Source organism: Mesoplodon mirus (genome assembly GCF_964341445.2).
Source record: "Mesoplodon mirus genome assembly, chromosome: 10".
NCBI classification, from domain to species: domain Eukaryota; kingdom Metazoa; phylum Chordata; class Mammalia; order Artiodactyla; family Ziphiidae; genus Mesoplodon; species Mesoplodon mirus.
In genome coordinates, this window is record NC_138986.1 from 14,247,639 (window position 1) to 14,265,671 (window position 18,033).

At 44.6% G+C, this 18,033-nt stretch overlaps 1 protein-coding gene across 1 annotated transcript in view; it reads right to left on the reverse strand.

The window, feature by feature from the left end:
• Positions 1-1,116: 1,116 nt before the first annotated feature.
• ESR1 (estrogen receptor 1) overlaps positions 1,117-18,033 on the reverse strand; it is a 253,311-nt gene continuing 236,394 nt past the window's right edge. Inside the window, exons 8-9 of the mRNA XM_082633739.1 lie at positions 8,430-8,613; positions 1,117-1,512 (exon numbers count right to left, since the gene is read on the reverse strand). Of these exons, the coding sequence (XP_082489865.1) occupies positions 1,278-1,512; positions 8,430-8,613 (419 nt within the window). The 3' untranslated portion in view covers positions 1,117-1,277. The remainder of the gene's footprint in view (positions 1,513-8,429; positions 8,614-18,033) is intronic.

Consider the following 18,033-nt stretch of genomic DNA (forward strand, 5'->3'; position numbering starts at 1 on the left):
GCCTCCAACCTGGGCCATGCGGGGAAATGAGGAAGAGGAGGACTGCCCCATGGACCCCAGGGCAGCCCCGCAGTGCAGTATGGGGTCTGCCAGTAGCACTCCTAAGTGGCTGCAGCCTGTGGCAGGGCCACTCTGAGCCTCACAGTTTTATCCAGTTTCTGCCCTGCTTTCCTCTTTGGTCTCTAGTACCTACAAGATTCATGCACGTTTAGTATTATGCCCAGTGCTCCAGGGCTAAAAGTGTCACAGGGTGCCTGCTCATTTAAACTGCCTTTGGTCAGAGCCTGGGCACTACACCTAATTCACCTTGTAAGTTACACACCAGGAAGAGCCAAGCAGAGCGCCCTCTGCTGATAAGAGTGAGATCACACCAGAACAGGTCCTGAAGCCCATTTACTGCAAGTCCTGGGGTGGGGAGAGGGCTTTCTTTTATAAAATGAAAAAAAACAAGAATTTATCTCTCACAAAGAAACTGGTGTATGTGGAGGTGACTTAACTGGGATCAACTTGCTGTTTTCCATGGGTCCATGGGAAGCAAGAATTAATTGGAACCCATGACCTATACCTAGTGCTCTCAAAAGCTAATGGTAAAGCATTCAGCAAATCTGAAGGTGCAGTGTATTTAGTTGACAAAGTCTTGACAATTAGGGGCTCTTCTTTCCCTGTGTGCATCTTGTATTCCTATAGGGGAAGTGGGTGGACAATCACCAGATATTCTGCTACAGCCATGCAACAGAGCAGAAGCTTTAAGGTCTGATTTTAATAAAATGATATGTTACTATAGGAATACAAGAGGATGTTATAATGAACCCTGGACCTAGCTTTCTCCAAGTCAGCAATTAAAGGAGCCACTTTCAATTCTTTCCTGTGGCTTATGCTTAAATAAGATCCATTAAAAAGTGCTTCACATTCACGGAGGTGAAATGTCCACTCTCCAGGCCTTGGGTCACAAGTAGCTAAAGTGCACAGTCATCTGAGCCCAGCTCGTAGACGGAGCTCAGTCATGAAACGCTAAGGGAATCCTCATGCTGAGTAAGGGAGCAAAGGGAGAGCGAGAGAGCTGTTACAAAGAAAGTAGCCCTGGAATCCCTTTGGCTGTTCCCAAAAGAAGGCGTGCCACTTAGAACTGAGCAAGCAAGTGAATGGCCACCCATATTAGAAAGCCAGCGCTGGGTGCATGCCAGAGTGTGTGCAGGGGCAGAAGTGGGCTAGAGTGATGCATGACGTGGATAAAGTGCGACAGGGATTCTCAGAACCCTGGGGGAGCCGCGGAGCTCTCAGACTGTGGTGGGGAAATTCTCCGCCTCCCCAGTGATGTAATACGTTTGCAAGGAATGTGATGAAGTTGATCCGGCGGTGGCCAGCTGGCTCTGGTTTACGTCCTCCGTGGGTGCGCTCCCGAAATTGGCTGGGGCGTGCAGGCGGTGGGCATCCAGCATCTCCAGCAGCAGGTCATAGAGAGGCACCATATTCTTGCACTTCATGCTGTACAGATGCTCCATGCCTTTGTTACTGTGGGCGGGAAGACACAGACAGGACCACTTTAGACCATCCCCAGATCCAGGACTGCTGAAATGCCGAGGAAGGGCAAGTAAGAAAAACCCCAGGGACACTGATATGCCAACCTTTCTTCCTATTTAAAGAGCCAGTTTAGGATTTACTATGCAGGTGAGTTTCTTTCCCTCTATCACGATTACATCTAAAAAGAGAACAGATGAGATAGGCTACCTTGTAGGAAAGGGATTTTTATTTTTTAATTAAATTAATTAATTAATTTTTAAATTGTTATTTTACTTTATTTTTTATTAATTTTTCTTGGAGTATAGTTGCTTTACAATGTTGTGTTAGTTTCTGCTGTACAGCAAAGTGAATCAGTTACGTATACGTATATCCCCTCTTTTTTAGACTTCCAGGAAAGAGCTTTCTAAATGTGCAATAAACCGTTCAAGAAGTTCCCTTGCTTCAGACTGTTCAGTTGCTTCCCATGTAACTCAGAATAAAATCTAAATTTCTGGCCGTGCTATGCAAGGTCCAACTGACATGGCTTGTCCTGCCTCTCTCCCTAACCTACTCCCTTTAACCACCCTAGTTTTCATGCTGGCCCTAAAGAAACAAAGCAAGACTTCCAGACTCAGGGTATCTGCCCTTGCTGTCCCTCCACCTGGATGAACTTCCCCCACATCTTCGAATGCCACCTGCTCTGAAAGGCCTTCCATGACCCCAGGGGCATTCGGCTCAAGGCCCTGCAGGTTTAGCCGTTGGCTTTCATGTTACTGTTTTTCTCCCAGCACTATGACAACCTGAAATTCTCCTACGTATGTATGTCTTGTATGTATGTTTATTCTTGTTCCATAAGCACGTGCACACACACACACACACACACACACACACTGCCAACCCACATCCCAACACACACTGTGCGAGTTCAGTGAGGGGCTGCAATCTGTCCATCCCGTAGGTCTCCAACAGTGGCAAGGACATGGTAAATGCTCAGAAAATATGGGATAGATGGACCTAGGGAAATGCAGGTAAATGGCGCTTCTCCTTTTACCACTCTTCCCCCGACCCCCAGCCCCGTCCTCCACCGGCTACATCTCTGCTCTGTCCCCACAACACTACCACCAGGAAAAAAAACCAAAAAACAAAAAAACCTATTCTCTAGCTTGACATTTCTTTAAAAAGAGTCATGGATCATGAGTAAGCAGACCAAGAACATCCTAAAAAAATATTTGCATTTTCAGTAGGGGAAAAGTCAGCCCTAGCTGGAGACGCGCCATGAAAACACAGCATCAAAGTGATTCGGGACATATAACACAACCACCTAAATTACGTTTTTCAGTGGCATTTCATTTTCTTGTTTTTGTTTTAATTTAAAATGCTGTTAAAGTTAAATGCCCCTGGATCTGACACCGTCTTCCTCTTGCAACCTAATGAATCACATTTACCATCAGATGAAATCTGGTGTTAAATGCTCTGAATAACAACATATGGCTGGGGCCAAGCTTAACACAACAGAGTTCCGTGATTCAGATTGGCTGTAATGAGGCACCATAATATTGTTGTTGGTATGTGGGTGTGTGTGGGTGTGTGTGTGTGAGAGTGAGAGAGAGAAAGCTCAAAGCTTGCAATAGAATAGCAACTTCTCTCCAGCTCATCACACAATTCAAACAGGAACTCTCGCTGCTGTTGCCCTTGGCCATGTGTTGCCAGTAAAACTAGCAAGGCCTGTATATGCAGTGCAAATATACTTGGTATTAACTAATTAGTCTAGCTAATGCTGACAAGCAGTTAATGGATTTGAAAATTCAGCAATTCCCATCAAACATTTAGAGAAGAGCTAACACCTATCCTTCTCAAACTCTTCCAAAATATAGCAGAGGGAGGAACACTCCCAAACTCATTCTACGAGGTCACCATCACCTTGATACCAAAACCAGGCAAGGATGTCACAAAGAAAGAAAACTACAGGCCAATATCACTGATGAACATAGATGCAAAAATCCTCAGCAAAATACTAGCAAACAGAATCCAACAGCACATTAAAAGGATCATACACCATGATCAAGTGGGGTTTATCCCAGGGATGCAAGGATTCTTCAATATATGCAAATCAATCAACGTGATACACCATATTAACAAATTGAAGGAGAAAAACCATATGATCATCTCAATAGATGCAGAGAAAGCTCTCGACAAAATTCAACACCCATTTATGATAAAAACCCTGCAGAAAGTAGGCATAGAGGGAACTTTACTCAACATAATAAAGGCCATATATGACAAACCCACAGCCAACATCGTCCTCAATGGTGAAAAACTGAAACCATTTCCACTAAGATCAGGAACAAGACAAGGCTGCCCACTCTCACCACTCTTATTCAACATAGTTTTGGAAGTTTTAGCCACAGCAATCAGAGAAGAAAAGGAAATAAAAGGAATCCAAATCGGAAAAGAAGAAGTAAAGCTGTCACTGTTTGCAGATGACATGATACTATACATAGAGAATCCTAAAGATGCTACCAGAAAACTACTAGAACTAATCAATGAATTTGGTAAAGTAGCAGGATACAAAATTAATGCACAGAAATCTCTTGCATTCCTGTACACTAATGATGAAAAATCTGAAAATGAAATCAAGAAAACACTCCCATTTACCATTGCAACAAAAAGAATAAAATATCTAGGAATAAACCTACCTAAGGAGACAAAAGACCTGTATGCAGAAAATTATAAGACACTGATGAAAGAAATTAAAGATGATACAAATAGACGGAGAGATATACCATGCTCCTGGATTGGAAGAATCAATATTGTGAAAATGACTCTACTACCCAAAGCAATCTACAGATTCAATGCAATCCCTATCAAACTACCACTGGCATTTTTCACAGAACTAGAGCAAAAAATTTCAAAATTTGTTTGGAACAACAAAAGACCCCGAATAGCCAAAGCAATCTTGAGAACGAAAAACGGAGCTGGAGGAATCAGGCTCCCTGACTTCAGACTATACTACAAAGCTACAGTAATCAAGACAGTGTGGTACTGGCACAAAAACAGAAAGATAGATCAATGGAACAGGATAGAAAGCCCAGAGATAACCCACGCACATATGGTCAACTTGTCTTTGATAAAGGAGGCAGGAATGTACAGTGGAGAAAGGACAGCCTCTTCAATAAGTGGTGCTGGGAAAACTGGACAGGGACATGTAAAAGTATGAGATTAGATCATTCCCTAACACCATACACAAAAATAAGCTCAAAATGGATTAAAGACCTAAATGGAAGGCCAGAAACTATCAAACTCTTAGAGGAAAACATAGGCAGAACACTCTATGACATAAATCACAGCAAGATCCTTTTGGACCCACCTCCTAGAGAAATGGAAATAAAAACAAAGATTAACAAATGGGACCTAATGAAACTTCAAAGCTTTTGCACAGCAAAGGAAACCATAAACAAGACCAAAAGACAACCCTCAGAATGGGAGAAAATATTTGAAAATGAAGCAACTGACAAAGGATTAATCTCCAAAATTTATAAGCAGTTCATGCAGCTCAATAGCAAAAAAACAAACAACCCAATCCAAAAATGGGCAGAAGACTTAAACAGGCATTTCTCCAAAGAAGATATACAGACTGCCAACAAACACATGAAAGAATGCTCAACATCATTAGTCATTAGAGAAATGCAAATCAAAACTACAATGAGATATCATCTCACACCAGTCAGAATGGCCATCATCAAGAAATCTAGAAACAATAAATGCTGGAGAGGGTGTGAGAAAAGGGAACACTCTTGCACTGCTGGTGGGAATGTGAATTGGTACAGCCACTATGGAGAACAGTATGGAGGTTCCTTAAAAAAGTAAAAATAGAACTACCATATGACCCAGGAATCCCACTATTAGGCATATACCCTGAGAAATCCATAATTCAAAAAGAGACATGTACCAAAATGTTCATTGCAGCTCTATTCACAATAGCCCAGAGATGGAAACAACCCAAGTGTCCATCATCGGATGAATGGATAAAGAAGATGTGGCACATATACACAATGGAATATGACTCAGCCATAAAAAGAAATGAAACTGAGCTATTTGTAATGAGGTAGATAGACCTAGAGTCTGTCATACAGAGTGAAGTAAGTCAGAAAGAGAAAGACAAATACCGTATGCTAACACATATATATGGAATTTAAGAAAAAAACACGTCATGAAGAACTTAGGGATAAAACAGGAATAGAGACACAGACGTACTGGGGGTGGGCTTGGGGATATGGGGGGGGCGCTGTGACAGGGCGGGGGAGAGGCATGGACGTGTATACACTGCCGGGCGTGGGGTGGATGGATGGTGGGGGGTGGCCGCGTGGCACGGGGGGATCGGCTCAGTGCTTTGTGGCCGCCTGGAGGGGTGGGATGGGGATGGTGGGAGGGAGGGAGACGAAGGAGCGAGGGGATGTGGGAACAGATGTATATGTATGACTGATTCACTTTGTTGTAAAGCAGAGACTAATAAAAAAAAAAAAGAAAAGAAAATTCAGCAATTCCTACCAACGACAAAAAAACCCTTCATCTGTGATACACGGTGTCTACATCAGTGAGATTCCTAGCTTAGAGTAGAGCCAATACAGTTTCTTCAAGGGGAAGGTTACTCTCTCGGTCCGGAAATTTGGTAGGGGATTATGTTATTCTGATCTATCCCCCTCTTCCCTCTGTGTAATATTCATCCAAAGAAATGGATGGGAAAGGACGGAAAATGTGTACTCCAAATGCAGTCACCTACTCAACTTGGCCAATGTGAGTCCTTCATCTGTGACACAGGGATTCTTGGGGATTCCCTAAGAACAGAGACTGCAGTCACTTTCTCCCCAACTTTGGCAAGTGAAAGCCAGCATTTGTGAATTTCAAATTCACAGGAAAAACCTCAGGTAATTTGTTCCTTCATTCATTTATTCACTCATTCATTCAGTAATAATGTTGTGAGCATATACGACATGTAAGACTTCATTTACGGCACTGTGGGACATCCAAAGAAAGAAAGATACATTTATTTTCTCAAGAAGCTAACAGTTGGCAAAGTTATCTCCAGAAAAGGAGGCACCTGGGACTTTGATGGGATGAACTTCTTGCCATTTGACTCAGTCTCAAGGTCTGAAGACCCCTTAAAAATTAATCTAACTCTTTCTAGACACCTTGGCCCTTCCCTCATAGCCACTAAGAAACAGAATCTCTTTTTCATTCCTGGGGTTCTGCTGTAAGCCCAAGGTCATAGAGACTTCATCATGCAGGAGTGTCATCACTTCACCTCACGGTTGTGGCCTTTCTGGAGTAAAGAATCCGATACTTTCTTCATCTCTTCCCTGCAGGCTGGGTTCTGTTCACGGGAATGGTACCCACTAAGCCTCTGGCCAGCCATTTAGAATGGAAACAAGGCCACTTTTACCTTCTGGCACAGAAAGGCTCCATTTCCTCTGCTATCGTCCTTCTATAGAAAATATTTATTGAGTAGTTACTACGTGCCAAGCCCTATGCTATGTGGTACTTGGGTACACAGAGTAAGCAAAATGGGTTGTGATAACTGCCTCACAGAGTTTACAGTCTAATGGTGCTGAAAGATAAAAAATGAGCAGTAACAGTCAGGAAGGACAGGGTATAAATCTCACCTAGGTGTTAAGGGTCAGGAGATGCTTCCTGCAAGGAGTCATATCTAAGCTATGATAGATTCAGTTACTGCTCAGAAAGATTCACTCTCTGTGCCATGTGTCCATGATCCTTGACTTTGGGCTTTATCATGTGACTTGCTTGGCCACTGGAATGTTCGTGGACATGACTTAACTAAAAGATTAAAATGCACTTCCCCAAACAGACTCACTTTCTTGTGCCTCTGCCATCAATATGAGGTGAACATGTCCCAGCTCTCCTGTGGCTACAAGGAGGGCAAGAGGCACACGGGGTAGTCACCTGGCCAACCTTCAGGCCTGCAGCTAGATGCAGAGTCTCCCAGCTGTGCCCTGCTTCCATCAGCTGACCCGCAGATGTGTGCGTGAGCCCAGAGGAGGTAAACAGCTGCGCAGCCCATCTGCAGCCTGAAGCGGAAGTCCCCCTTGACTCAGAGAACAGCTGAATAGGGCTACAGCCCAGACTACCAGGAAGTCCTGAGAGTTAAGTAAGGCTAGAGCATAAGAAGGAATATAAGCAAAATAAATGGATTTATACTTTCATCTAACAGCAATGGGAAGCCATTTCAAGGCTTTAAGTAGGAAAGCAATGTGAGAAGATTTGGTATCAGAATGATCACACTGGCTCTACTGTGGAGAATGGATTAGAAAGGCTCTGAGTTGAAGACAGGGAGACAGGTTAGGCAGCTGGGGCAGAAATCCAGGAGGAGATGACGGTGGCTCGGGCGAGGGTAATGGCAACGGGGGTGACAAGAATGGATTGAGAGGGATGGAGGAGTCAACGTTGACCATCCACGAGGCATTTGGACCCAGAGTCTCTCATTTAGAATTTCCCCTTGTTAAGTAAGGAGAGGGCGACACAGGAACAGTAACGGATGTGCGCAGTGCTTTCCGAGGACGAGTGTGCTAGCGGACTTCCCCTGATTGGCTGGGGCCAAGTGAACAACCAGAGGGAACCCTCCTCCCCTGAGCTGCACGCTGCACACTCTTCCCCGGCTCAAGATCTTGCGCATGCGCCAAACTGAGCGTAAGTATCATCTCCTCTCTGAAGGCTTCTCTGACACCCGCCCACACCCCAGACTGAGTTACTGCCTCCCTCTGCTATCCTCCCACAGCCTTTATGCTATGTGCCGGGAACCGACCCGAGCGTGTTATCTGTTCTCAGGCGTCAGCCCTTCCTGGGCCAGCTGTAGCATATTGTTGGGGGCTTGACTGCTTTACGTCTCTCCCATGGGAAACGCAAGGACGCCTCACCTCATGTGCCTGATGTGAGAGAGGATGAGGAGAAGCTGGGCCAGACGCCGGTGCTGTTGCTGCAGAGTCAGGCCCGCTTTGGCCATCAGATGGATCAAGGTGTCTGTGATCTTGTCCAGGACACGGTGGATATGGTCCTTCTCTTCCAGAGACTTCAGGGTGCTGGACAGAAATGTGTACACTCCTGAATGTGCAGAGAGAGAGTGAGAGAGAGAAACTCAAAAGAGGATGAGGTCCAGGAAGCTGGGCAAGTGCGTGGGACGTTAAGACTGAGCCAGTGCCCCTCCCCCCATCCCCCACCCTCGCCCAGCAACGGGGAAGTTCGGGATCTATTCGGTCCAGGCAACCATGCAAAATTCCTTAGGAATATACGTGTGTGAGGGCACACGTTTAGGAAACTCATGTGGCCTCCTGTGTGGGAGCCAGTTTCCAGGATTCGTCATCAAGATTCCCTGGAAAGGCACTGTTCGCCTTGGGGCCAAGATGGTTAACACCAGCCACCTCTCCTCTGACACGCCTGTCACCAACGCTAACTATCCTGTTAACGCTGATGACAGCTCCATGAAGGAGGCATTATTGTTCCTTTTCACATGAAGAAACCGAAGGGCAGAGAGCTGCATTAACCTGCTGAGCAAACTCGACAGGATGGAGCAGCGTTGAGAATGAGCCAGTGTGCTGACTCTACATCCGGTTTTATAACGGAGACGCTAAGTTATTAGACACGTGACCTCTCGGTGAGGTGCACAGAGAGAGCAAAAGTGATTTGCTAAGTGACTGACAGGCAATTTTTAATTTGCTGTTACGTTCAGGTCAGCTTTGGGGCCTTCGTACTTTTCATCCTCAGCTGAAAGGTTTATGATGGGAGGGGAGAGAGGACCCCGGGAACTGCTGTATTTCACTGCCAGGCATGTTTTTTTTTTTTTTTTTTTTTTTTCCCTCTTGCCTTTCTTCTGGTAATAAATCCTGCTCCCGGAGCCATAGGTAGACTCAAGGCTGAAATTAGACAATCAGGTCACTCTATCCTTTTGGCTAGTATTAGCCCCGAGATAGACAATCAGAGCTTTTTCTGAGCTTGTATATGGAAGTTGTGGGCGGAAGTTCCTTCCTCTAGGGTGGAGGCACTGGGCGTATGAGAATGTGGGACTTGTAAGCACCATCTTCCAGGTACGTGGAGCTCCCCCTGCAGAATGGAGTCCAGCTACCACCAGCAGAGGTGATAGTTACACGGGGGAGGCAGGAGCGGGCAGGGGAGGGAGGGAGAAATCCTGGTTCCTGTCATAAGGTCCTGGTTCTTACTTTTTTCATTTGACCCTAGAGCTTCCAGAATGTCCTTTCTAACACATGAATCCATAAATCCCCTTGTTTGCTTAAGATAGTGTTAGTTGGGTTTCTGTCACTTGCAACTGAAAGAATCCTGACTCTTTGACTTAAGTTGTGAGCTCAGCCCAAGGAGCAGAGGAAGGTGAGTGATGAAGAGGTAAGAAGTACTGAAAGCAAAAGGAGGGCAGGATGGAGTCTTCTTGTCTTGGGACCACAACAATGGCTGTTCTATCAAGTAAACACTGCAGAAATCAGCTCATCCTACCCAAATGCATCATCTTGCAGGGAGCAGATGGCGCGGTATTTTTCTCAAGATATACGTCTATTTAGCAACATTTTTTTTGGTCTTACGAGCCCACTGGCCCACCCATAAGTATATTTCTTCTCCTCCCCTCCCCCCATCCTCACTGGTATTTTCAAGTTAAAGGCCCCCAAGTTTATGAATTCCCAACTTTGTACTTTTAACACAGTGATGCGTTACTGCTCACACAGCAGCCTGTAGGTCGGGAATGGGGAAACCATCCACACAGAGGAACTTACAGTAAATACGGTTGTAATTGCCTGGAATGGAAAAGGGCTAATATTTAAAACAAACACAACAATAGCAAAACCAGAATGGTCAGGCTCTTGGCTTACAGGCAGTAGAATAGAATAATGTAGTTTTGATACCCAGAGGCACTCTGATCCAAAGGAAATTGAGCACAGAATGAGTAAGCAGTGGACAGGCAGTGGGATAAGAAAGAAATTGCTGGATTACTTATGTTCCATGTGGGCTTCTGATAAAGACTGTGTCCACTAGAAAAATGGGCATATGTCTAGTGGCCTTGGTGTTGGCCAGGAGGTAACGGATGGCAAGGGAGGTGTGTGCCAGTGGGTTGGCGGGGGGGTCAGGGGCAGCCTCTCCAGAGCCCCACGGCCATGCCTCTCCCTGCCCTCATGTCATCACACACTTTCTAGCCTCGCATCTCTCAGAGGCCCTGCCTCTGGCTGGATGTCCTGGGAACCTGCCCAGGCCACAGAGCTGAGTTAATCCAACTTGGATGATGTGTTTTCTACCAAATTCCTTTTTTGTTACCACCCAGGATGCTTGCCTCGTTCACCAATAATCCCATTCTTGTTCAGGGAAACCACAGAACCAAGGAGCTTCCATGTCCCCGCGTGGGAAGGTGACACTCGGCGTCCCCTACTTGCGTGCACAGGGTGAGGGCACCCTGTGCAGAATCACGGGCGTCCTGAGGGCCCGTGTTGCACTCTGCCCTCTCCTGTGGAGGTAAGAGCCTTGGCACTCAGGCTCTGGGGAGTGTGGTTTTCCCTTGTGCTGCCGGTTCCCCATCCTCCCATGGGCTCCCCCCCGCCACATGCTCTCATTGAGAACCTACTGTGTGAGCACAGTGTGTCATGAGATAGGGATTCCAAGCCTTATTTTCTTTTAAGCATTAATGTCTTAAGAGCAGCTATTGCCTGTGGAGGAAGGATTGTCTTAACACTGTCTCTCCGGATGCAAGCCATTCTCAGAACAAGCCTGTTTTTCTAGTCCTGTTTTGGCACCAACACAGCTTATCATCTCATCCTTGCGAGATGCTTCCTAGCCGTGCAAATATACTTCGAAGTAAATATACAGTCCTGTTGAAATGCCAATAATTGACAACTGCAGCCATCTTCCTTTGGGGCTTTTCTGGCAAAACACGTGGTCCGTGTTTGCTGCCTTTTGCCCCTAAGGGGCCGGTGGCGAGAAACAACAGAAATCCGAATTCCCAGAATGCTTCAGGTGCTCTGGCAAAAGCCAAACAGGGTTCCCGGTAATTTCCATATCCCAGGTGGTCCCTGCCACCCTGGACAGCTGCTCCAGTGTTCCCAGCAGCACGGAGCCAGTGATCAGACAGTGCGAGCCTTCAGAAAGAGTCTTACAACAAGGCAGGCTTTTGCAACTCCCCAGGCTGCTCCAAATCCCAAAGATGGAAAAAAACAATCTGTATGTCATTATCCAGTCTTGAAGTGCTGTTGGCAGATCTGAGTCTCTACATATTCTGAATCTTGCAGCCAACATTGGGAGCTTTTAGGAAGAGCCTATGGAGAAAGCGGGTGGCAGAAAAGAATGGGGAGCGGGACTGCACGGGCACCCCATAGACGAGAGAGAGGTCAGCCTTTCTCCCTCTCTGGCTCTCAGTGACCGTTGCTCTTGCTCTCTCCCTCCTTCTCTTTCTCTGCTTGGACACTCTCTTCCTTCCTTCCCCCTTTTTGCTCCATCCCACAGGAACATCCTTGCTACCTACCCCTCATCACTTTTCCAGATGATGGAGTCTTCTGGAGGCTGGAAGAATGCAGATCTGGACACGGTAGTGCATGTGTGCATGTGACTGTGTCCAGAGGAAACACCAGCACAGCCCCAGGTCCTGCACGCCCGGCCACTGACCTCCACTGAGGGGCACACCTGACTGTTCCCGGAGAAGTGAGGAAGGCTGAGGCTCACCAGATGCTTGAGGACAAAGCCTTCAAGTAAGGCCATTTTCTTTTTTGTCTTTTCCAGAAGGAAGAATGTGACAACGGACCCTGAGACAGTCATTCCATCTATAGCAACTTGACCAGAAAAGCAAAGGGAATGATTCAAAGGAAAAAGAGAGTGAAGACAAACTCCTCAAACCCACAGCTGTAAGTGGTCTAGGCCAGAAAGCTGTCACTCAGCTGGAATAAAAAAGAGCTGCTTTTTGGATCTGGCTCACGGACGACCTAGGGATTCATCCGCAGGTCAGCCTTGAAGGTGGGCTGCTGGGAATGGCTTCCACAGCCAAACGGTGTGTTTGCTCATAACTGCCTTCAAGGCTGACAGTTTCACGAGCACTGCGTCCATTTTAGCCTTCACCTCTGACTGCGGCTCCTCCTCCTGGGGCTGCTGGTCCTGGCGGGGTGTTGGACAGCTTGTGGTCGCTGAAGCCACTTAGTGGGAAGGGCTGAGCTGGATGTCCTACAATGCGCGGGACAGTCCCAAACAATGAAGGATTTTTTTTTTTTTTTTTTTTTTGAGGCACGCGGGCCTCTCACCATTGTGGCCTCTCCCGTTGTGGAGCATAGGCTCCGGACGCGCAGGCTCAGCGACCATGGCTCACGGGCCCAGCCGCTCTGCGGCATGTGGGATCTTCCCGGACCGGGGCACGAACCCACGTCCCCTGCATTGGCAGGCAGACTCTCTACCACTGCGCCACCAGGGAAGCCCCACAATGAAGGATTGTTTTCTTGAGTGTCCTACTGAACTAATCCTACTCCAAATGAAAAACTGTAGTGAAAAGTCTTGAAAAGCTTTGGTAAGACTGTTCCCAAGAGGTCCAGGATGCGAGTTGGCTATAGAGAGGAAAGCTTAAAGAGAATATATTTTCTCAAAGTTATCAAATAATTTATTTACTACTTAAATACATTTAATATTTTAATTTAGATTAAATATTAAATGTAAGTTTAATTCAATCTGTCAGTTGAACGTATGATATAAGCCTTCCCACTACACACCTAGCTGAGGCGATTTCAGTGCAGTTGTCTGAGTACTACAAAAGCAACGCACCTGGTTGCAAATGTATAGAAGAGATGTAAGGCTCTTCTCAACGAAATTAGAATCCACGATTATAAAATAGTAGACATCAATGAAATATTGTGTTATTACCTCCCGTGTGTTTTTAAATGATTTTGTAGCATGATAAGAAATCCATTTTGTGAAAAGTACATATTAACGTTATTTTGTGGCTCTTGCTGTTCTGTCTTATGCTGAAGTTACCTGTAGAGGTTTCCCACTCGCTTCTTGATCAATTCCTATATGTATTGCTATTTCTTTTTCCAACCCATCATCTCCTTTCCATCACTCCTCCAGAGGATATGGTCCCCAAGGCGTTTCTAAGTGCTAGAGACTGAATATTTGCTTTGAATATAGTAGATAGGGTATGTGTTTCCTATATATATAAGATAGGGTATATGTTTCTGTTTACTTTGGCACTGGCTTGACCTGCTTTGAGGGGGTTACTTTGTTTGCTTTCACAGTCTTTGGTTTTTCTTGGCATATTATTACTAAATCAGTGTAAGTTCTCTGTTCTTATCATATAGAAATAGGTTTTGGTTAGTTTTTCAGTTTTCGTATTCAGGTGTCCCAACTCTACCTCTGCTTTTTCACATGCCTGTATTTCTTGTATAAAAAGGCTTCTAATCATCTTATATCCAAACATTCATTATATACACATGTAAGCATTTTACTACTTTATCATATTTTCTACTGTAGTCGAGCCTGGGCATCTGCATTAAAAGACATAGCATTTTATTTTAAATTAGTTCAATATTTTCCTCCTTTATGACAGTTGTGAAACTACATGAAATTACATTTTTTGTAAAAAAACAATGTATAGGGATAAACTATTATCTATTTCACTTCAGGCTAGTCAAAGGGATATGCATGTTTTATTAGACTGGTATTGGTTCATGGCAATTCTAAGAGATTTATCTCCAAGGTTTGTGATTCCCAAGCATGGTTGTCTCTCAGACTCTTCTGTGGGGTTTTCCAAGATGTGGCTGATCAGGTTCCACCCAAATCTGCTGACCGAAAGCTGAGGGTGGAGCTCTTGTATCTGTGCTTCTTAAAAACTCCCCCTTGATGAGTCTGATGCTCAGCTAGGATTAAGAATCACAAGATTACCATGATTTGTTCTTTTGTGGCTACTAAAATGTAAGCTCTTGAAAACATTGACCATTATCTTCGGTGAAAAGTGCCTTATCATGACGCTGAAACTACTTTGAGAATGTCCTCTCCTTTCATTTCCTTGCCACATTGTGGTCCTCCATGATTCTTTCCCCTTTCTGGCTGGGTTGATTAGAATAGAGATAACTCTTAGGATGACCATGAAAGTCACCCAATTAATACTGCAGAGTCCCTGCACGACCACACAGAAGAAGGCTCTGACACTAACCTATTCAAGCACCCAGCATTGTTAAGTAAAGAAGAAATAAACCTCCATTTGTTTGGGCCATTATACATTTTGGAGCCTATTTATTATAGTTCTACTCTAAAGCAATATGAGAAGAATTTTGTGACTTACTGACTGTATAAAGGAATACATTTGTATAAAGACAGATGAAGTCAGAGGGACGCATTGTATACCTCCTTTTGTTGCCATTTTCCACATTTCTAAGGGCTTCGGTTGCATAGTTAGAAATTATTTCTCTTCCCAAATGCCAGTATTGCCACATTTTGTTATAGAAAGCATGATCTAGCTTCTAGAACTGCCTCATCATCCCCTGTCATGCTAACCATTCATTCTGAATACTAACATAATTCGTAGCAACCAATAAGTTCAAAGAATCAAGAGGTAAGCCCGGGATGCCAGAATGTTTAGTTAGTTATCATTCAAAAATGCAGCTCCCAACATTACTAAGATTTCAGAGATTGTTCTATACCATGAAGGAACTGACTTCTCATTTTATGAATTGAACAAGAAGAGTATTGCCTTGAGCAATATTTGTCCATATGTAGGAAACTTCCATCCTTCTACCAATGTGTGATTATTTACTGAAAGGTGAAGAAGTTTATCATAGCCCAACCCTTGAGCAAACGTTTACTGTTACTCTAGTCTTTGTAAGATCTTACAGTCCTCCAGGTTGTCTTCTAAGTGGTCTCAGAGTGAGAGGCATCACAGCGAAGATCACAACACAACAGGGACCATGGCGGTCTTTTTATTTTGGCATCACTAAATACCCATGAGTGCCCTTTTGGCACAGATGACTATGAACTCATCTACAAATGATTCAGTGACATGTATCAATTGAGTGTAATTTTTAGTGAAATCTAATAGATTTTCTTGAAGGTCAATACTTGGTATATCAATGCATTCAAGCAGACTCAAAAGACAAATCTCTTAATGATTTGAATGATTTCAGATGGTGAAACTGATGAACTGATTCTGTTGGCCTGAAAAGAAATCTCAAATGTCCACTTAAAAAAAACAAAAAACAATTTTAGTGGCAGCCATGTGTCTCAGTATTATATATGAAAGTCTTTACTTTTTGTAATAAATAGTATCCTAGCCTTATACCTTTTAGGATGAAGCCATTATAAATCTATATTGCTTAGGAGCCTTCTTTTTTTTTTTTTTTTTTTTGTGGTACACGGGCCTCTCACTCTTGTGGCCTCTCCCGTTGCGGACGTGCAGGCTCAGCGGCCATGGCTCACGGACCCAGCCATTCCGCGGCATGTGGGATCTTCCCAGACCGGGGCATGAACCCGCATCCCCTGCATCGGCAGGCGGACTCTCAACCACTGTGCCACCAGGGAAGCCCAGGAGCCTTCTTTTTGTTAATTATGTCTGTAATATATTAAGAAACAGCCAGGGTTCTGATTTTCCTATTCTTCAGTCAATGACTACCTTTCTGAGGTCAAGAAGAAGACAGTCTGAAGAGACACTTGATGGAAAATGTGCAGCCCATCTAATATGAAGGGGTTTGTTCACAAGGTTCCATGCGGAACTCCTAGTCCAGGTGAGCTAGTCTGGTCTCAGGAGGCCTTGAGGGTTTCACTTTTTTCCCAGAAAAGGCAGGTTAAAACATTCTGGCTGAATTTGTTTCCCTGCATCTCACCTTTTCTCACCTGGCATTTCAAAGACAACAGAGCAACAACGTAGAGCAGGGAGTGGCTCTTTACACACGTTGGGGCAGATTTATTTTCCAAAAAAGACCACAACAGTATCTCCCATCCAACATGCATCTCTACAACGTGATCTTGGCACTCCTGTCATGGAGATGTGCTGGTTATGACCCTCCCTTGAGTTTGGGTGGACCCATGACTTGCTTGCAGTCAATAGAATGGAATAGAAGTGACGCCACCTGGCTTCTAAGGTATGACATGCCTATAATACAAGGCATACAGCTTCTGCCTGTCATCTGGGACACTTGCTTCTGGAGCCCTCACCGCCTTGTAAGGGGTACAGTGCAACAGGCAGTGAAGAAGCCAAGGCCACAGATAAGCATCCCAGTGGACAGCTCCAGCTGATGTCCCAGCCAACAGCCAGCGTCAATCACCGGCGTGGGAATAAAGTCCTTTAAGATGTCTCTGGCCCACGACTATCAAATTACTCCCAGCGGATGACCCTCACCTGCGGCCCCAGACATGGTGGAGAAGAAACAGTCCATGCCCTCTGTGCTCTATCCAAATCCATGACTAATAGAATCCAAAGCTTTTTTTTCTTCTTTTAGCCATTAAGTTTTGGGGTAACTTATTACACAGCAGCAGTAAACAGAGCACACCCGGATATCTGCGCCAGACATTCAGGGAGGAAAATGACCCAGAACCAGAAAATTGGAGAATAGACTCCTGATATGGAACTCATGAGATGAAGCAGCATGTGAATACTTCCTGCTCCATGTTATGAATTCTACTGCATCTCAATGCCTTGGCCCAGCCCTGACCTTCACTCTTGTTAGTATAATGGTCAGGGCTTGAGCTCATCCTATCAGACCCTGTACACAATTAACAATTTTCATAGGAGGGCTTTATCCCTAACAACTGCCCAGCTGATTATCAAAATATATGGATCTTCCCTTAACTGGCAACCTCAAATATCTGCACCCTACTTTCTTATCAGAGAATAAAACACTCGAATTCTCAGTTGCATAATCTTTATCGAGTGCTGGTTGTGAGAAATAGACCTTGTTGAGATGTGCCTAAAGGAGAGTTTTTATGTGGAACAACTAGTCTATTTTATTTTATTTTTATTAAAAGCCAGTGGAGCTTATAATAGAATGTGTTCCCTTTGCTTTGGCCCAGCAAAGGAAACGGAGAGCCAAATTTGTGGCCCACTCCTAGCAACCGTACAGATGGGCTACTGTGTGCTAATCTGACTCCTGAATTTATTATTTTCTTCACATTATTTTCCTTTTTTTCAGATTGTGTTAATTACTGCCTTACTCCCTTTGCATCACAAGAAATTCAGTAAGCCATTTCTAATCCTCTGTGGAATAGGCAATGTATAAACAAAATAATGAACCGGACACCCCTCCCTCCTCTGCTAAGTTAATAAACTGGGTTAGTGTGAATACAGATGTTTATAAAACATCATTAAACATTCATCTGACTTAACTGCGAAGCCAGAAAAAATGACATATGACCTAAGAATATATAGTTGGTTGAATGCACATGTTCACATCATCCTGAGTTGAACAGCACTATTTAAAAACCCTGTGATGAGCAACGCTGGCCACTGTGAAGTGACACCTTCTTGTGTGACTGTAAAGTCCACCGCTTCTTGGTGCTGGTTTGCATGTT